We start from the raw sequence: 21,053 nt of genomic DNA, 5'->3' as shown, positions 1-21,053 counted from the left end.
CGGGGTAACAGGCCGTGCTGATAATTATTTGTCTGACACCTTGTACCTGTGGGTGTTACTTTTGATACTGGGATATGAATGATGAGCTCCAATTAGGGCCTGAAAATAAAATACTCTAGTACCAATATAAAGGGGATAATGTTGCCATATTGAGGATAGAGTTACAGATTATATCAGCATAATTTGGAGGTACTTTATATGGGTGATTACAGATAAGAAAGATAGATAGATAGATAGATAGATAGATTAATCGATTGATTGATCGATTGATTGATTGATCGATCGATTCACGATTTCCACCAAAATATTTAGCAGCACAACTGTTTTCAACATTGATAGTAATAATAAATGTTTCTTGAGCACCAATCGATCATACGACCCCAAACGGTAATGTAAATAGTTGGACAGATCAAACGTAGTCAACACAGTATTGCTTACATTACAATAAGTAAAAAACATGAAAGTAATTAAATTATTTAATTAAATAATTTTTTATAGATACAGACTTGAAACAAGTCAACAACAGTGTAAGTACTTAAAATATTGATAGGCTTTGAATGAGTGCAGATACTCACATGTATATGTGTTATTTTGATTTACTGCTGAAGGAAGAGCCCTTTGAGGGAAACAAGGTAAGATGCAGGTATTATTATGTTTGGGTGTGTCCATGTGATCAGATTGATTGAAAGTGTTAAAATAAATGAAAAAAGCTAGTTTTATTTTCTGCTCCATTTGTGAATTTTTATTTCTCAAGTTTACCATTTTCCCATTGTAATTTAGAGTCTACTGGACTTCATCCTCCCTGGCCGTAGCAAACCCGTTCACAAAGATAGTGTATAGTGAATGAAAGAGCAGTGTTTGTCCATTTTTTAATTGTGTTCATAGCAGTACCTCGTTCAGCATGTCATTGCCATGTATCCGTCAGTGTAATTACCCTGTTTCACTCTTGGCTGCCTGTAAAATGCCACCGTGATAGTCGTTTGAAACAGGATTTGCATGTATTCGGTTTTCTCGTTAATCTGACAGAATGAGCTGAGGAACACAGAGATGCTGTCAGCCGCCTGTGCAGTGGGGGTGGGCTGTTGCTTTGCGGCCCCTATTGGAGGTAAGACCAGACATTGTGATCATAGCTGGCCACTGGAGATAACGCCATATCACATTTACGACAGTAACATTTCCCTGTATACTTCCAGCTTTGAGCAAAGTTGTTTGTTGTACGATCTGCTGTGTTGTGGCAGGAGTGCTGTTTAGTATTGAGGTCACATCTACGTTCTTTGCTGTGAGGAACTACTGGAGAGGATTCTTCGCTGCAACCTTCAGTGCCTTTATCTTCAGGGTGCTGGCAGTGTGGAATAAGGATGAGGGTGAGGGAGGAATCCGTTATGATTGCCAACACTGTCAGATGATTCATTCGTCATACATTTCTGACTGTCATTCTCTTTTCGCCATATTGCAGAGACGATCACAGCTCTCTTTAAAACGCGCTTTCGTCTGGACTTTCCCTTTGACCTTCAAGAGCTTCCAGCTTTTGCTGTGCTCGGGTTTGTGTCTCATTATATTCCCAAAAACAAATTCAATTTGCATCATTTGAATTATGGAAGACAGATTTTATGCAAACTAATATCCTTGTCCAGGAACATTTGTGTTAAAAATGTCTAAGCTGATTAGCACTGTTTATTTGTCTTCTTTCAGTTCGGTTCGCATGTCTAGTCTTTAAATCCAAATAGTTTGTGATTCTTAGTTCTTAGCTGTAAAATAGAAATGTGCGATGGTCATAGTTTTGCTTAATGTTTCAGTTGTTGTTAATGTTTTTCTCAGAATTGCCAGTGGTTTTGGAGGGGCGTTGTTTGTGTACCTGAACAGGATCATAGTGGAGTCTATGAGAAAGCAGAAAACCATCAACAAGTTTTTGCTAAAAAAGTTAGTTTTTAGTGCTTCTTTTACAATGTTAACAGCAATTCTTTTTGTACAATGTATTTTATTTAAGAAATAGCTCAGAATTTTTTTTATTCATTGTTAAAGGGTTAGTTCACAAAAAAATGAAATTTCTGTCGATAAGTACTCACCCTCATGTCGTCCCAAACCCGTAAGACCTTCGTTGTTCTTTGAGAAATCAGAGGGTTTCTGAACCACACATAGGCAGCAACATCATTGCACCTTTTGAGGTCCAGAAAGGTAGTGAAGACATCGTTAAAATAGTCAATGTGACTACAGTGGTTTAACCTTAATGTTATGAAGCGACAAGAATACTTTTTATGTGCAAAAACAAAACAAAAATAACGACTTTATTTAACAATTTGAACTGTTTTCATATGCAGTTGACATGGGCGATATCGAATCACTGCTTCATGAAGCTTCAAAACCTTTATGAACCTTTTGTTGCAAATCAATGGTTCGGAGTGCGTATCAAAGTCACTTGATTTCAGTAAACAAGGCTACGTTACGTCATAACTGTTTTAAAACATTTTGAAACTTCAGTGGTTCACCACTGGGGGGGGCGATGATCTCTGTGAACCCATGAATCATGCGGATTCACTGAGAACCCCCAGCGGCAAACCATTAAACAAAATCTTTATGGGTTTACCTGATCTCTGATCAATTTTATACATTTGTAGATGTTATAATGAGACATTAGAATAATTAAAAGGAATAATAGTAGTTAATAGTCTCTTATTGGCCTGTTTAGCTGAGCAGTCCATAGAACAAACAAGCCCTGAAAATGTATAAAAGAACACACATTACACAGATACTTGATATTTAATCTTATTAGATGATTAGTTAATTGCATTTGATAGATTTTACTTTCAATAAAACATTTGCAATAGATTTGTAAATGAGTTTTTGTTGCATTTACATTGGGTCACCAGCATGTGGTGTTTCGAACGCTTTGAAACAATGAATCATTTTGTGAAGCAATTGGTTTAATTGTTTCAAAGCTTTAAAAAGCTTCACTACCAAACGCCGATTTATTATTGGCCGGCTCCTGCTTCAGCATCACACACATGCATCGTGCTGCTCAGGTGTACAGCGTCGGCCAATAATGAGCCGCCGTTTGGACGTAAACACGAAAGCATTCACTGCGTATGACAACAGTTCATATTGTTAAATAAAGTTGTTATTTTTATTTTGTTTTTGCGCACAAAAAGTATTCTCGTCGCTTCATAACATTAATGTTGAACCACTGTAGTCACATTGACTATTTTAAAGATGTCTTTAATACCTTTCGGGACCTCAAAAGGTGCAATGACGTTGCTGCGTATGTGTGGTTCAGATACCCTCGGATTTCATCAAAAATATCTTAATTTGTGTTCAGAAGATGAACGAAGTTATTACGGGTTTGGGACGACATGAGGGTGAGTACTTAAAGGGGACCTATAAATCATAAATCATAAGCGGTGTCTCCCAACGACCTGTTTTCAGCCATGGTGCTAATGTGATGTCACATTAGCCGCAGGCACGCGCTCGAGCAGCTGTAGCGACAACAATGTCTGGTAAGTAATTGAGATGTTTTGTTGTTGGATGTAAGAGTGAACGTAACAGTCTTCATTTACTGACATCTGAGCCGCTGAACGCAGTGGATTAGTTTTATTTTTGAAGGGAATGCACCACAGATCTAATATACACATGCAATTTCTGTAACATTGCCTGCTATTTACGTTCACAGACAAAACTGACTGTGTTTATGTGAACTGTGTTTTTTACAGAACCTTGTGTGTATTTGACAGTTTAAACAAAACAAAAAATGTGAAAGAGAAGTTACTCACGAGACGTCTGACAGCCAGCTGTCTCTGTGTGTGTGTGTGTGTGTGTGTGTGTGTGTGTGTGTGTGTGTGTGTGTGCACGCTTCGATAAGTGCGCTCAGAAAACGATCCATTAGATGTTTAAACTGATAGAGCTTTAAAACACGTGGAAATAATAAACTTTAATGATGAAAGAAGAACTATGCTATCCGTAAGAGTGATCGCGATATAGATGATAATCAAAACCAAGCAGATGTCTTGTTAATATTTGGCAGAGAATCCGATTGAGGCAGGAACTGTGATTGTAGAGAGGGGGCGGGGCACAGCAGCTCATTTGCATTTAAAGGCACATGCAGGAAAACAGCCTGTTCTTGACTGTAGTCAGAAATGGGTATTTACTAGGGCTGGGTAAACAATATTGATTTCTCGATTTTAATCGATTTTCATTTTTACGAACCGATATCGATTCTTAAATCTTAAGAATCGATTAGTCTAGTCTGTTTTCAGTTGATGAATGAACAGAACATGTAGCGCGTCTCCCATCCAAAACATCTTTGTGTTTTGTTACTTTTGATATGAAGTAAAGTCTCAGATTTCAAATGACGTCCATCTTATTATGAGATTCAAAAAATAAATACCGTTTTGGCGCTGTTTAATGTGACGTGACAGATCGCTTTAGCGCCTCAGTTAAAGAGAAGCGGTAGCACGGAGCGCATGTGAACATCCTCTCCTCCGCTTTAATACCAGTTACAGTGCGAAATAAACATGAATAAACATCTGAAAGTATGTTAAAATATACAGTACAACTTACCGAAATCCGTATCATGTCTTGTGTAATAGCTCAATCAGTGTTTCAACCTCGAAAAGATGTCAATAAAACAGCTTGTAAACAATGTCACATAACGTCACATTTACCTCAGAAAAACATATTCAGTGACCATAAACTCATTAGTCAGCTAGAAAAATGAACTCTAGAAAGCAGCATTCTGATAAATATAGCTATGCACCGTTACATATTCATTATGTTCAATATTTAATGCATGTTTGAATAAATCAGTTATGACAGCCACAATTTAAATAAAAAAATTTAAATTAGAAAAACTTTTATTTCTTATAAAAAACATAATTGAGTGTAATTTAAGTGTTTATATATAAATAAGTTAATTTTAACCTTCATTATTATAGTAAAGTAGTACCAACTGACTCCCATGTGTAGTTTACAGCATTAGTTGAGAGATTTTTTTCCTCTAGAAAATTTGCCATGTACTGTAACTGACACTACATCCAAAATAATCGATATCGAATCGAATCGCAAGCATGTGAATAGAAATCTTACCGAATCGTGAAAATTGTGTCAATACCCAGCCCTAGTATTTACAACATGGATTTATAAATGATCTGTGAGGTATTTTAAGCCGAAACTTCACAGACACAGTCTGGGGACACCTGAGACTTAAATTACATCTTGTAAAAATGGGCATAATAGGTCCCCTTTAATGACAAAAAAAATTCATTTTCGGGTGAACTAACCCTTCAAAGAATGTTACAAATTAAAATATTTTTTTTTTGTTTTCGGTGCTGGATTAATAATGAAACTTTTTTCAAATGAATAATATTAAATTATTAATGTTATATTAAATAGTAAAATGTTTATTATATTAAAATAATATTTTTTTTCTCTCTCATGTTTGGCTTCCCATAGAAGACTGGTGTATCCGGCAGTGGTCACTCTTCTTATCTCTACACTCACCTTTCCTCCAGGCTTTGGACAGTTCATGGCAGGCCAGGTCTGATTTTTCAGATGTATTATGTGTCTCATCAAAATGGTTCCCTTCTCTATACCTTTCTTCTTTCTATACAACCAAACTTTTTCAGTCTTTCAAGTGTGCTTCATGCTGATAGATTTATTTGTTCCAGATCAGTAACTGTGCATTCAGTAACAAACTGCATTGCCTCCTCTTTTAGCTTACTCAACATGAGTCACTAGTGGCACTGTTTGACAACCTGACCTGGTACAAGCAAGGTGTTGCTGAGGAGTTTGAGTACTCAAGTCACGTACCTCAGGCCTGGAAGCACCCGCAAATCAGTGTGTTCATCACACTCCTCCTCTTCATTGTCATGAAGGTGGGTCTCACCATGTTATGTAAATTATAAAGACCATGACTGTTAACATCAATGGGTAATATGTGAATGTAACATTTTATTATACAGCTGTTATTTGATTGGCTTCATTTAGATTAATTCTCATGGCAAAAATAAATAAAATATCTGGTCATATTGAAATATCATTTACTCAATATTAACTTCTTGTTATTGAATTGCAATCATGCTGTTGTCCTGAAAATCAGCACAGTTTCGATTCGCCTGAAGGTAAATCACAAGCCGTTCTGATTTTCAGTACAGCATCACAATTGCGAATGTGATAGTGCTTAATTATTAAAGGGTGTCTTTGTTCATGTGTGTGACCTTGTGGCTCTTGATTGTTTCTCCTCAGTTCTGGATGTCAGCTGTGGCCACAACAATGCCTGTGCCTTGTGGGGCCTTCATGCCGGTTTTCCTCATTGGTATGTGATTGGTAGTGTGCATGTGTTGTTTTTGAAAGTCAACACTGTGGGAAATGTTTTTTTATTTTTTTTATTTTGTTTTTCATTACAAATCATTATTGTACTCTGCCAGTCAAAAAGTTTGGAATAATTATGATTTTTTTTTTTTTATTTTTTTTTTTATGTTTTTGAAATAAGACCATTGTATGCTCAACAAGCTTGTATTTATTTAATCAAAAATACAGAAAAAACAGTAATATTTTGAAAAATGATTACAATTTAAAATAACTTTTATTTATTTATATTTTAAAATGCAATTTTAAAAAAATTTCAGCATCATTACATTCTTCAAAAATCATTCTAATATGCTATCATTCAAATAAGAGACTTTTTTCAGAAAACATTGGAGCGGCAGTTTATGAGTGAGCACGTTTGAACATTATTTTGCTCTTGTGTTCATACCAGCCATCATATTTTAGTTTGTTCTTAATGGTTGTTTTCCTTTTCCCGCAATCATGTTCTCCATTTCCATCCCTCATCACTGTCTGACTCACTAAAGCCTGTGTGTAAACTCGTGAAATCACTGCAGCTTTATTGTGGAGTCATGTGTGTGACCTCATGTAAGTATACATCAACCACGTGTTACAAAATGGATTTTTTTTGTCCCACCCAAAATGTCATCAAATCTGAAATGTGAATTCTGTGTGTCGTACAGGGGCTGCATTCGGTCGACTGGTCGGCGAGAGTATGGCCGCTGTCTTCCCTGAAGGAATACACGCCGACGGCACTGTATATCCCATAGTTCCCGGCGGATATGCAGTTGTCGGTGAGAGCGTCCATTGTGCATGCCTTCTTGCGGATGTCCATTTGTTTTCTTTCAAAAGCCATCAGTTTCAACCCGTCGTGGCTATATCTTATTCACACACGTAATTGAACCTGCAGGGTGTTGTATGCAAGAGTCATACATTTTTCATTAACCCACACAAACCAACAGCCAAATTAGATCTTGCCTTTGGAAATAGCTTCAGCGGTAGCGCTGCATTGTGCAGCGGAGCAGAAAGCTTGTCAGGAGCACAATAGGAAATCAGATGGCTTGAGGCGGGTGACTGCTACTGTAATTTGATGCGGGACGAAATGGTGATTTCCACAGGGGCGGCGGCTCTTTCTGGCGCAGTCACTCACACCGTGTCCACCGCCGTCATTGTGTTCGAGCTGACCGGTCAAATCTCACACATCCTGCCCGTGATGATCGCTGTGATATTGGCCAATGCCGTGGCTCAGAGTCTACAGCCTTCCCTCTATGATTCCATCATCCGGATCCAGAAACTTCCCTACCTGCCAGAGCTGGGCTGGGGACAAGAGTGAGGGCTGTTACGTTCCTTGCCCAAATTATCTCTAATATGATTCCCCTTGCTTTTTGAATGCTCACTCCCATCTTGTTTTTTTGCCTGTAGGAAATATAATATCCGCGTGGAGGATATAATGGTGAGAGATGTGCGGTATATCACTCTCTCCTCCTCTTACCGGGACCTGCAGGAAGCTCTCGTAACAGGCCAGCTTAAAACGCTGGCCCTGGTGGAGTCCAAAGGTGAGACATGCATAAAATATCTGAATATTTTGCACAAAAAAGTTGTTGTCGTCCTGTTAGTCCATCTTCTGCACATCCTTCATACCACTATCTCACATCGGGAATTTTTAGACGGATTTTTGGGTCTTCTACCCAAAGTGTCTTTATTCCCCATTTTTCGCAATATGTAAGAGCAATTCTGCTGAAATGACTCTACAATATCAGTCTTTGATTGCTGAACTATTTTTGGCAAGAAATGAGGTTTTCATCAAAATGGGTTTTCAATGGCTGATGCCAATCTCTAGAGAGTGAAGTATGTGTGTGTGTGTATATATATATATATATATATATATATAATAACATTTAATGTATTTCAAATCAATGCAGTTCTTTCTATTCATCGAAGAATGCTGAGAAAAAATAATTAGTTTCAACAAAAATATTAAGCTGCATAACTGCTTTTAACTTTGATAAGACTGGACTATGATTTGAGCCACAATGGAAGACAAAGGGTCACATGATCATTTGATTGTTTGATTAGTAATTCAGAAATAGTGCAAAATCTGAAATATTTCTTATTCATTTTATGAATAAGTTTTATATGTTTTACGTTTTTTCAAAATCGTAAAAATTTCTGTATATTGCAAGGTTTACATTTATATTTTCAATGTGTAAAATATGCTGATAGCGATTCTGGGTTAATATTATGGTCTTCCACTAGATGTGTACAGTTGTAGATGCCTGGGAAGTAAATGAGCTTCTGGATGAATATGAAGAAACAGTTTATTATAGATGTTTGTATGATGCTTAAAAACTGCTCAAAAGAAAAATATAAGTAAATAAGTATGTAAAAAATGAGGCTGTAAATGCCTTTTGATGTTTGATTTTAGTACAGTTTCTTTTCCAGCTATTTGCTTGAAGTTCCCAAATGAAAGCTCACAGTTGGAAATGTTATCCCACAGTTCCACCTCATACCCTGTGACAGACACATACTTTACCTTCTCCATCTCCTTTCCCGCCCTCCCACCATTTCCCTTTGCTATCCCCCGTTCTTCCAGCTATCCCGCTGTGTCTCTCTCACTTCTCTCTTTCTCTCTCTTTCCGTCTCTGTCTGGTCTCTCTGCTGTCTCCCTTGCCTGTGTCCCCACCTGGCTCCAGAGTCCATGATCCTGCTGGGTTCTATAGAGCGCTCCCAGCTGCAGTCACTGCTCTCGCAGCAGCTCGGCCGAGCTCGCAGGCTGGACTTCTTGAGAGAACGTGCTCAGGACAATGGCACCCATGTGCCCACCTTCCCCCAAGACTCTCCCAAGACTGGCCGTGGTGTACGTTTCCTGGTATGAACCTCAGAGAGAAAATGCTAGTGTTAAATACAAGACCGGAATCTGAAGCAGCAACTGACATTAGATTTTTTCCCCAGTAGATTCTTACATGATCATATTAGAGATGCATCAGACATGAAAAACAACACTTCAACCAAAATTTAAAAAATGTTATTTACTAAGCCTGAATGCTATTTTTCTGTGCAACTTAAATCTCATTTGCAATCATTTTCAGATTGCACCAGGTTTGAAGTTATCGATGACAAAAACACATTAAGGGTGCACCGATATTACCATTATGGCCACTAATGATAAGTTGATAATTATTTTAAAGTCGCCATGAAGTCGCCATCACTTCACACATTTACTATTTTCTACATGGTGAATGGCGCATAGTGCACTATATAGGGGATAAAGAACGATTCAGACAGCGTCAATATGCTTTCCATTGAGGCGAATGAAATCTGTTTTCACGTTTGTCATGCGAACCACCGCAGCGCGCACAGACAGTCTGCTCCAGTCCAGAGACACAATACCACAGAGCAGATCATATCCACGAGTTGGCGCAGACCACAAAACGTATCAGACCCCTTTGAATTCTGCACAGAATGCTGTATATGGAGGAAATTAGGAGGAGAAATGGTTAGAGATTAGAATGAAAATGAGGCTTTGCCAAGCTCAACGGCTCTGGCCCAACTGTGATATAAATGAAACGCTATTGGCTAAGCGGAGGAGCTGTTCAATATGTCCTGCCATCTTCCTGTTTCAGTTGAAATTGCGTCAACACATTGAATAATGCTGCGCATTCCAAGGCACTTCAATGGGCCTTTAATATGATGGCTGGTAACCAATAAATTCTGTACTATTTATTTTTATCTATTTTCATCTAAATAAATAGGAAGTAAAACACTAAAATTAATTTTATTTATTCATAAAATTAAAATGAATCATTTTAAATGGTACAAGTGAACTTAACCATTATAATATACAGTTTGAAAAATTCATATTTATTTTGAGATTTGCTAAAGATTACATTTAACAGTGTAATTAAATTTAAATTAATAAGATTAATTTTAAGTGAGCGTTAGATTTCGGCAAAGGTTATTTAAATTTTAAAATAAGGGAAATGAGCATCACAATTAAATATACAATTGCAACCAATATTAATAAATCAAAAAATCTAACTGATTGATCCTGCACTTCTAAAAGCCATTGATTCCCAAATGGTAAGTGAATGCTGTTCTTGAGCATGTGGGATGAGGAATGAGATTTGCGGAGAATGAGATTTATCTACGTTCAGTCTGTTTAGTATGGCTTCAGAAGGCTCAAAATACAATGTATGAGTCTCATGGTCTCCATTTAAAAGATTAGTTCACTTTGAAATGAAAATTAGCCCAACCTTTACTCACCCTCAAACCATCCTAGGTGTATATGACTTTTTTGTTTCTGACGAAGACAATCTGAGAAATATTAATAAATATCCTGACGCATCTGATGGAAGCACTTTGTTCAGCTCATACTCATTGAACCCTATCACTGCCATTATAAAGCTCGGATGCGTTAGGATATTTATTAATATTTATCAGATTGTCTTCATCAGAAACAAGAAAGTCATATACACCTAGGATGGCTTGAGGGTGAGTAAAGGTTGGGCTAATTTTCATTTCAAAGTGACCTAATCCTTTAATAGTTCTTTTATATTGTATTTTTAGTGTTTACAGGTCACTATGGGCTATGGTGGTCACTATAAAGATTTTTTCCTTCCATGTATAAATGAAAACAGCATATAGGCTTGGAACAACACAGGGAACGTAATAAATAATTTTCAATTCTGAGTGAAGTATTTCTTTAATTATGTTCAATGTTAGTATGACATTGTTTTTGGAGTCTGTGTATTTCTCAAGAAGAACAAAGAATTGTCAGATCACATCAGGTGTTTTATTTATTTATTTATTTATTTATTTATTTATTATTTATTTTTTTTATGTTTTCTGTTTCAACCCAAAGAATTCCTTCCCGACAGGCTGTCATCTGAGCTCAGTAATACATCTGGGAGTACGTGGTGTCAGATTTATCAGTAAGGCTGATTACTAAAACGATCTAATAGACTGTTTTTTCCAGATCTCCACTGAAGAGTCCTCCTACAGCCCCACGCTGACTAACTCCCAGATCCCCCTCAAGTCTGCTCTGAAGACGGTGTCTGCAATCAGCAACACAGAGTCACTGAACAGTGTGTATATAACACTTACTCACACATTTCAACTCCTACTCATGTATGTCGTGTTGCGAACTGTCTGCGACCCCCTGGTACGCACCCATCTTGTGCTAATCTAATCACTCCTCTTCTGCAGGCTCTCCAAATCTTTCCCCTGGGGAACCTGTGAAGGAGCAAGTAGAGGTACGATGGCTCTCTAGGGATCATGGTTGATATGCAGCACTTATGTAGCTGTAGATTTTACAGGTGCCCAGAGGCTGAATATGGGACGAGAGACACAAGAGAAACCATCTGCCAAACCAGCCCCACAATTAGCCTAAACGTCTGGATTGACGTATGTTTCAATGCTTGTCTTAGGCTTTGTTCAGACAGGCAGTATTCGACTAAATTCTGTTATGTTGAGAGAGCCTTGCGTTAGAGTTGCATTAATGCTTTATGCTCCTCCCTTTTCTATATGTTCTGTCTGGAAGAGCAAAGCTGGCCCCAAGGCTCCTAAGAGGAGCAGGAGGCCCAAGCGTGTGAAGATACCCATGGCGGTAAGAACGCTGCCGCAGGGATTCGTTCCACTCGCCCACAAACATGCATCATCGGGGGTGGCAGTGGCACAGCCAATAGGGCCTTTACATCTTAGAGGCCTTATTGCGTTCTGCCTGTGTGCTGCATTGATACTCTCGTCTCCTCCAGCTTAGTACTTCCCCTCTGGGGAACAGGGAACGAGCTGACTCACGAGATGAATCATGCCATGTTATGAAGTGTATATTTATCTCTCACGGGATGTGCGTTTGTGTGACGCATGGTTTGGTTTTGAGGTTGTCAAGATTCAGAACGGGCTCAGAAGCCCCGTATATTTGTAAACCTATGGACGGATGTCAGGGGATGTTGTAATTGGACCCTTTTCTTTTGAACAATGCTTCACAAAGTTGATTCAAGTCCAATTTTCAACTGGAGCCTTAAACTCTCCAATCAAATTAAGATCCTTTCGAAAAGCTATTCCCTGTCTTAGTTCTTTATTGCCTTCGTAATGGCATCCAATCTCCCTCACCCTCCCCTGGGCTGCGTTTAATGTATTGCTTAAGCTTGCTAATGTTTAGTAAAGCTTGAGCCGCTTCGGTAGATTACATTAGTATGTGTAGCTTGTCTTGTGAACTGAATGAATTGCATGAACGTTTGTGAGGACAACAATGTATGAAAGGGACAGTTGTGCAGTTCTGTGTCTAATTCTGAACTTGTGTTTTCAGGATACACCTGATGTAGAAGATGACATGTCAACAGCAGAGGTATAAATACTGTACTTACTCCTAATTATGTTGTAATTGTATCACGATTCTTGTAGTGAATCACACATTTCATTGTAAATAAGGTGTGTTCTAGAATATACAGTGGGGTCCAACAGTCTGATTCTGGCTTTCAAAATCTTATTTAAACTTGGAAATTAACCATTTTAGAATTTTGAAACATGCAAAGCAAAGAAGGTTCTGCTCCATTTCTAGGTCTATAATCAAATAAATCAATTTGTGACACTGATCATGTGACTTTTTGTACAAAAATTCAGATATATTTGCTTCCATGTTGTTTTTGCTTCTCTCTTACTCTGGCTTCTCTCTTATGCTTCCATGGTGACATGCAACAAGTAGTCAACAACAACGTCAACAACAACATCAACAACATAAAACACTCAATCAGAAAATAAATATTTACTGATTGCAGGATTCCTGTCCAATGAGATTTCACTGTGAACAGGGCCAAGGAAATGACTGCCAAAATGTGATGTTGCTTATTCTAGTACATGGAATAAATATTTATAATGGCTTGTCACTTAACCGTGTTGCCCCTGGTTAGGACACTGTGTAATAACAGCAGTCTGTGTAATAACGGCTTCTTAAAGGTAGGTTCTGTAGAGAAAAAAAAACATTCTGCCATTCTGTCTGTGGAACACAGGAACAGAAAAGAAGTCCTGAAGAATGTTCACACTGTTCTTTTCCATAAAATTGTAGTTTTTATGAGGAACAGACTGACATTCAAGACGTTATTCACTAAAAAGCTGACTTGAAAATCACCCTTGAAAGCCGTGGTTACTACTCGCTGTCATTGTATGAAAAATAGCATAAAAGTACATATTCTTTTGTGTTCCACTAAAGAAAGAAAGCCATACTGGTGATGATTTTGCATTTTTGGGTTAACTATTTCTTTAATATTTAATGGACTGCTTATGGACAGGATTATCTTATAATCATATTATAATATAAAACCTAGGATAATTTCCCCTGTGAGTTTAAATTATATTTGTTCTCTGAACTTTTGTACTTTTTTAGTTTTACCTTTTAAAAAATGTTTTTGTTCTTTTTCAGATAGCAGAGTGGGAGGAGCAACAGTTGGATGAGGCTGTTAATTTCAACAACTGTAAAATAGACCCCGCCCCCTTTCAGCTGGTGGAACGGACATCTTTGCATAAGGTAAAATCTGTATCTGCCAAGAATAGAGTGGTGATGTATTTTTGCTGGCCAATCTAGAAGTTACATCCACCCTTGTTCCTATAATTGAAGAAAACAAGCTCTGAGACCAGCTAAAGTTTGATTCTGTTTATCATGATAATCTTGAATCATGAATTTTGAAGCCTAAATACAATAGCCAGAAGTAAAAAAGCTAAATGTAGGCTATAAATGAACTACACAACGGTCAGATAACTTCAACATCACCACCATTAAGGCTGTGTGTCCACCTAAGCGTTTTTACCCAGCTTGAGAGCGCTTCAGCAGCACAGTGGGGTTTTTTTTTTTTTCAGTTGAGATGCTTTGCTTGCTATGATGCAGAATATCTGCGGAGGTGTTACTAGTATCTCATTTTACATATAGTTTGTTTCTGTATTGTTTCTATATAAAATGTCGATACAATGTGTAGTATTTGCTCTGGCTCTTGTTTTAAATAATTTTGTTCCGTTATTATACTTGCACAATACTTGTACAAGCAGAATGTAGTGGTTGGTCGGCGTTGTATATGTCCCGCCCCCCCTCCACTGTAATTGGACAGCTGGGTACAAAGTGACAGTGATGAGCATTGCTTTTTACCCAAAGTTGAACATTCTTCAACTCTCGGCGACTGTTTAAAAAAAACGGCAAGTGCTTCAGCGTGAAATAGGCGCTCATAGCCTCGTTATGCTCCTGGCGTTTTTAAACTCAACGCTGCCCCTGAAAACAATTGGAAAAATAAGCTAGCCTCAGAAAAAAAACACTTTGGTGGACACACGGCCTAAGCTTTTGACTCTTGCTGTTTTTATTTTAAAAAGAAAAACAGTTTTCTTGAAATTTTGCATTAGAATAGTTTGCAAGAGCATGATAAACAACAAGGCTATAAAAGGGGACTAGTGAGTAGATGAGTTTTCCTGCTCTGAATGATGACCCAGACAGCCTTTGTAGTCTCATTTAGCCACTTGTTTAGCCACAAATAAAAGCCTTAAAAAAATAACAAGGGATTATTACTGGTGTATTTTAATGTTGTAGAATAAAACGTGAAAATATCTTGAGCTTGACTTTATTTCAGGCATTTAACCAAAAACACATTAAAGGGGACCTATTATGCCCCCTTTTACAAGATGTAAAATAAGTCTCTGATGTCCCCAGAGTGTGTATATGAAGTTTTAGCTCAAAATACCCCACAGATCATTTTTTAAAATCGGCACTTTTTGGGGGTGAGGAAAAACGCAGCATTTCAGTGTGTGCCCTTTAAATGCAAATGAGTAGAGCTGATTCTCCGGTGTCAGGAGTCAGTCAGGATGCACTATAATGTCAGAAACTGCGAATATATGCTGCATGGAGATAGAACAGGTATAGTTTAGTTTAGTTATGGTTATAACTTATATTGTCTTCTTGTTTTTATCCACTATATTAGTACAAGCCAGTTTACAGATGAGTTTTATAACGTTTATTGTACTTCACACAAAATATGAAGCGTCTGTTTTCACTCTAGAAAATCACTGTAAGAGCTTAATAAAACACAGTGCAAGTGTGCATTAAAATATTATCCATAAACATATTATCTCTCTCTCTCTCTCTCTCTCTCTCCCTTGCATTATCATCAACATACACAGCGAAGTACACAGAAACACTCGTTACAACTAACAGTAAACAAATATATTAAGACCTTATGCCTTTTCGGATGGCGCTTAATAAACTGGTAAACTTTATATCCGTAAATCAACTCCGATGAACTGTAATAAAGTGCTCTCACCTTCATTACTGCCGTATCCGGTATCACTCTGGAGACTGTAAGCTGAATCATGAACAGTACTGATCTATCCTTGAGTAACAACTTTTTAGCACAACCTCTGTTTTGTATTGTCCCTTTGTATTGACATTCGTTCACAAAGCAGTCCAGTGTGAAATGATTCCCGCAGACATAAACGAATTGCGGTAGAGTTGAGGGAGCATTTTCTTCGAAAACAAAATTAACCCACCTCAGATTTCGGGAGTAAATGGAGAGAGCTATGTGGATTAATCATCCAGCTACAGAACACCTAAAAAGCTTGGGAGATGTTCTCGTCAGTGCAGCAATGGCGGACTGTGTACAACTCGCTGTGAACTCGCTCAGGGCGGTTCTATGTTAAAACGGCAGTGTCTGTCAACATTCGTGGGCGGGGCCTATAGCTAAAGTGACGTCACATTGCCAGGAACCTGCAAACAGCTTGTTCTGAGACACTGCTTATGATTTGGTTGGATTTTTATCATTATAGGATGGTTGTGTACACACACTGCCAACACAAATGAATTTTGCATAATAGGTCCCCTTTGACATTGACTTTTGGATGGTGGAATCAAAAGTGCTGAAATGCCAACTTGTTTCTGGGTTTTGACCTACAGAAATATGTCCTCCCTGCAGCACTCTCTTATTTGATCTTTAACACATTTATCATAAAAAATGATAAAAAATTATAAAATTATAAAAGAAGTGCAATTATTTGTACGATATATTCCAAATGTTCTGAAGCCACACAGCAGATTTTTATGAGAAACAGACTATAATTTATTTCACACAAGGAATATGACACGCAAGTCCTATGGAAAACAAACAGGTCAATTTTTGTTATCACAGTTGCCCTTTAATGAAACATGAACATCAGTCCTTTTCTCTGTCCCTTTGTGCATTACAGACACACACCATTTTCTCACTACTTGGCCTGGATCACGCCTATGTCACCAGTACCGGACGTCTAGTAGGAGTCGTCTCTTTGAAGGAGGTGCGTGATTGTATAGCTCTTCTTTACTCCTGAAAAATGCTTACATTTCAAAATTTGCTTGTGTCTGTCTGTAGCTGCGTAAGGCCATCGAGGGCTCCGTAACTGTGACCGGAGTGAAAGTCCGTCCCCCGCTGGCCAGCTTTCGCGACAGCGGCAACAGCAGCAGCGTCTCAGAGGTCACCGAGCTCCACAAGTTCTGGAGTCGTCACAAGAGCCTGTCATTGCCACGGGAACCCAACCTCCCTGACCTGGATGACCAAACAGAGCAGCCGTCCGAAGGCAGCCTGGTGAATGAGACGGAGTGCACAGAGCTGTCCAGTCAGAACAGCCCCTTACACACAGACGACCAATCGGAGCTGCCTTACGCTGATATCACGCCCCAAGAGGAGCACATATCGCAGCTCCCCTGTGACTGTATCAACCCGATGGAGGTTGGCGGCTCAGAGGCGGTCAGCGAGCAGTGCCCAGCTCCGAATGAGGAAGCGTTGAACAAGGGAGGCCCCTCGCTGTCAGCCGGTCAGCTGGAATGACAGCTGCTTGCAGTTGGTAACGCACACTTCATATACACCATAAGCGGGATTGTGAAGTCAGGTTGAGGAAAACCTGGAGAGAATCTTTAAGCAGTGAAGCACACTTTCTGCTCCGTACTAATCAAACCAACCCCAATCGCTGGTCCTGCCTTCACACGAAACATGCCGTGTGTGTTTGTATGTGTGGGATGTCATAGATGTGTGCTGCAGAGTGAGTGCCGTGTGGCTTTGGATATGTTTAATGATTTCAGGCGGGCTCATGAGTGATCGTCTGTTTGTATGTGTGCATTCGTCATAAATTTGTTTGATTTGTGGTCTCATTGTACATTTGTTTGTGTGTGCCTGAGATTCATTTAAATAAGTTTATGTTCGATGATGTCACAACGTTTTTTTGTGTGTGCGCGGGTTTTCATCAACATTTTGTGTGTCGATTTATGGCTTCACGGCGCATTTGTCTGTGTGTTTCTCCGTCTTTGCGCAAGCGACAGAGTGTGTGTAAGAAAAGCCGAGTGTGTGTGCGAGAGTGACTCAGCTGCACCTAGCCAACGCACCCATCTGGTGCCGACACTTTAAATCCAAATAAAATTGTCTTTGAGAGCCAAACTACAATTTTGCTCTAAATATAGCCCTTAATAACCCACACTGCAAGGAAACATGGAGGGACAGAGCGGGGGAAATAAAGGGAGCGGGTGGGCAAGAGAGGACACAGAAGACACGGGGAGAACAAGAACATGATGCAGAATGAGAGAAAAACAGAAAGGACACAGGAAAGAGAGTCATGGAAAGGCAGGAGAACGAATGGGAGAGTGGGGTAAACTGTCGCTTTTTACTTAATGATCAACTAGGCAAGAAGAAACAAGTAATCAGGCAAATGAATATGCCTGATTATACTTCAGATTACGCAGGGGCACAAAAATATGACTTCGAAAGAAAAATGGTGTAGTGACACAACTTACCCCACATTAGGGGTAAGATGTGTCATGATAAGGGGAAAGTTGAACCATTAGGGAACTATTTCCGGAAAAATGTGAACATTTAATGAATATAATCTCATTTTAAGTTTTATTTTGCTGCATAAGATTCACATTTTCATAAATAACTAGAAAAAATGTTGTGAATTTGCATGTAGTAAAACTTTTTTTTTTTTTTTTAGCATTTTATCATACTATTTGTTTTTCCTGCATTTGGATGCAAAGCTAATCTTCACATCTTCACTATTAGCCACTGGCACCTTTTACACACTTTACCCCAAAACTAAAATTTAGGGGGAAACAAAATCTTCGTAGCTAAATTAATTTATTTTTATTAATGACATGATTAAATAATTCATACCATGAGTTTTATACACTGGCAATTCACCAAAATGTGTGATTATATACAGTACTGTGCAAAAGTCTTAGGCCACCACCACGTGACTTTGACAGTTTGATACACGCTCCGAACCACTGATTCGAAACAAAAGATTCGTAAAGCTTTGAAGCTTCATGAAGCAGTGTTTTGAAATCGCCCATCACTAGATATTGTTGAATAAAGTCATTATTTTGTTTTTTTGGCACACAAAAAGTATTCTCGTCGCTTCATATCATTAAGGTTGAACCACTGCAGTCACATGAACTGTTTTAAATGTCTTTAGTACCTTTCTGGGCATTTGAAAGCGTTAATTATCTTGCTGTCAATAGAGGTCTCACTGAGTCATTGGATTTTATCAAAAATATCTTAATTTGTGTTCTGAATTAAACTAAGGTCTTACGGGTGTGAAACAACATGAGAGTGAGTAATTAATGACAGAATTTTCATTTTTGGGTGAACTAACCCTTTAATACTGCATACAAATTTCCTGTATTTTATGGTTATATTTAAATAGAGACTGAGAAATAATTTAATATGGTCATTATACCATCGCTAAGACAACATATAATGGTGGCCTAAGACTTTTGCAAAATACTGTATTTTTGATATAACATCAACATTTTACCTGCCATGTATAAAATTTACTTTAAGAGGAAAAATGCTATTGTGTTTTGAACCATTTAAAAATATATGGTCATGTGATGAAAAATGTTCACAGTTTGCTAGATTATGGGGCGGCACATCTTACCCCAATCTCCCATACAAAACCAACAGCGATTCACAGTCTCACAGTGGAGTTTCCAACCAGGGTAGTTTTGAAGCACATTGTAATTATCATCCAAACTAAACACAGCAATACACAAGCGTTTCATATACTGACAGCATCAGAAAAAACTCCTTTGACGAAGCATCGTTGAGTAGACGGTTTGGATAGTGCTGCCTGTAATTATGAGTAATGATATACCACGATATGTAGGCACGTTAAGCATGCACAAATCTGTATCAGGACCAGTGTGCAGCATAGCTGCCTGGCCATTTAAAAAGTATTAAAGCATCTTCCCTAGAAACTCAAAATACCCAGAGAGACTCCAAGTGGAGAAACGGAGCCTCTTAAATTCTTAATTATATGCATGCACCCCAACGCAATCATTTGCATGCTCACACACTCGCATAAACAATACGCATCGTATTGCTTTTTTCTAGCCAGCTTAAATACAGCCATTTAAAAAGCCTGTTTTATGTATTACTTCATCAGATTTACTTACATGGCCTTTTGCTTTTTCAAATCCAGAGCTCTATATTTTTTGCACGTGCTCACAAGGTGTACAACATGTCACAGACTACAACACCAGTGTAGATTGACTGATAAAGTTTTCAACTGTGTTAGAACTGCAAGAACCAGCCTTTGTATAAATACCATTGCAGGGAGTTTGTAGTCACTGTGCAGATCTCATCCAGTAATGTTCAAATTTGAATCATCAAAGTATTAAAATGTAATTCATTACAATGATGGATATTCTGTGTACCTGCATATCTGAATTGTTTTACATATATGTGAAGCTTTTAACATGATTTTGAGCTGTCGACTGTGCAATATTAGAATTAATGCTTGCCGAATAGGGTTATTTTACTAAACACTGGCTCTGTTTCTACAGTGCATATTATTTTGAAACTGTTTGCAATAATGCACATCATGAATAGGACATGTACTGAAACAAACTTTTAATGCCTTTAAATTTCGCTTTCACAACCTGCAAAGTGTTTACTGGACCTCAGCGGTGGAGTTTTCACTAGTTTCAACCTGAGAATGGTGTTTTAATGTTCTGTTTGCATCAAAACTGTCTGAACGACACTATGCAGTATGGTCAAGAACAGCACAACTACCCCAGACGCAGAGCTAAATGGAGAATGAGTTTTTTTTTTTGTTTGTTTTTTTTCTTGTGCACTGCAGAAATGGGAGGCTACGGGTTTGATTTAAACGGATCAAGGCGAGTGGACCAAAACCATAACCATGACTTCCTGACACAGCCTTTTCTCATTCTCTCAGAAACGCCTGCTACGGGCAGAGCAGGATGTTTCATCGCCATTTATCCGGCTGCACTAATCAGCTGTTTTATTAACGTTTGTTATAAAACCGAATCCTGGTGTGGAACAGGAATAACTTAAGCTAATAATGATCTTTAGATATGTTGTGTCACGTTTTGTCTCTGTTAGCCGCTTGTGCAGTTTAAGTCAAGCCCACAATGTGTAAACTGTCTGCTAATATGCCGCACATTCAGTGTAGAGTTAAGCAATAAGTCTGCGCCCATATCCGTAAATGGTTTTTATAAATCATTTGCTTGTACAGAATACAGGGTAAAGCGGTATGTATATGAACTCTATTCACATACCCTGTACATATAGAGATAAGCATACTGAATCAGCTGTTACCATTATTTTTCAGAAAACATGAAATTGTTTTGTACATCAGTAAATATTAAATTTCAACTTTAAAGCTTTGTTTTATGCAACTCATTTGTGTGGGAAATACTGTGTTGTAAAGTTGGAATATGCTGGAAT

The 21,053-nt window shown here is 38.3% G+C and overlaps 1 protein-coding gene across 7 annotated transcripts in view; it reads left to right on the top strand.

Moving 5' to 3' along the window:
* The window catches only part of clcn2a (chloride channel, voltage-sensitive 2a), a 61,005-nt gene extending 40,012 nt beyond the window's left edge, over nt 1-20,993 (top strand). For 4 of the 7 annotated variants that reach the window (XM_051880981.1, XM_051880940.1, XM_051880963.1 and 1 more), the window contains 19 exons: nt 603-632; nt 1,027-1,105; nt 1,239-1,364; nt 1,457-1,541; nt 1,819-1,920; nt 5,443-5,527; nt 5,706-5,864; nt 6,235-6,304; nt 6,999-7,109; nt 7,434-7,644; nt 7,738-7,871; nt 9,009-9,184; nt 11,291-11,399; nt 11,521-11,567; nt 11,855-11,920; nt 12,623-12,661; nt 13,733-13,837; nt 16,528-16,614; nt 16,689-20,993. In XM_051880981.1, coding sequence (XP_051736941.1) covers nt 603-632; nt 1,027-1,105; nt 1,239-1,364; nt 1,457-1,541; nt 1,819-1,920; nt 5,443-5,527; nt 5,706-5,864; nt 6,235-6,304; nt 6,999-7,109; nt 7,434-7,644; nt 7,738-7,871; nt 9,009-9,184; nt 11,291-11,399; nt 11,521-11,567; nt 11,855-11,920; nt 12,623-12,661; nt 13,733-13,837; nt 16,528-16,614; nt 16,689-17,144 — 2,277 coding nt within the window. In that variant the 3' untranslated portion in view covers nt 17,145-20,993. The remainder of the gene's footprint in view (nt 1-602; nt 633-1,026; nt 1,106-1,238; nt 1,365-1,456; nt 1,542-1,818; nt 1,921-5,442; nt 5,528-5,705; nt 5,865-6,234; nt 6,305-6,998; nt 7,110-7,433; nt 7,645-7,737; nt 7,872-9,008; nt 9,185-11,290; nt 11,400-11,520; nt 11,568-11,854; nt 11,921-12,622; nt 12,662-13,732; nt 13,838-16,527; nt 16,615-16,688) is intronic. The other 3 variants (XM_051880946.1, XM_051880955.1, XM_051880971.1) reach the window with 3 other exon arrangements.
* The last annotated feature ends 60 nt before the right edge of the window (nt 20,994-21,053 follow it).

This window comes from Ctenopharyngodon idella, chromosome 2 (assembly GCF_019924925.1).
Source record: "Ctenopharyngodon idella isolate HZGC_01 chromosome 2, HZGC01, whole genome shotgun sequence".
In the NCBI taxonomy this organism is placed as follows: domain Eukaryota; kingdom Metazoa; phylum Chordata; class Actinopteri; order Cypriniformes; family Xenocyprididae; genus Ctenopharyngodon; species Ctenopharyngodon idella.
Note: the sequence above shows the minus strand (reverse complement) of the source record. Positions and strands in the feature narration are given on the sequence as shown.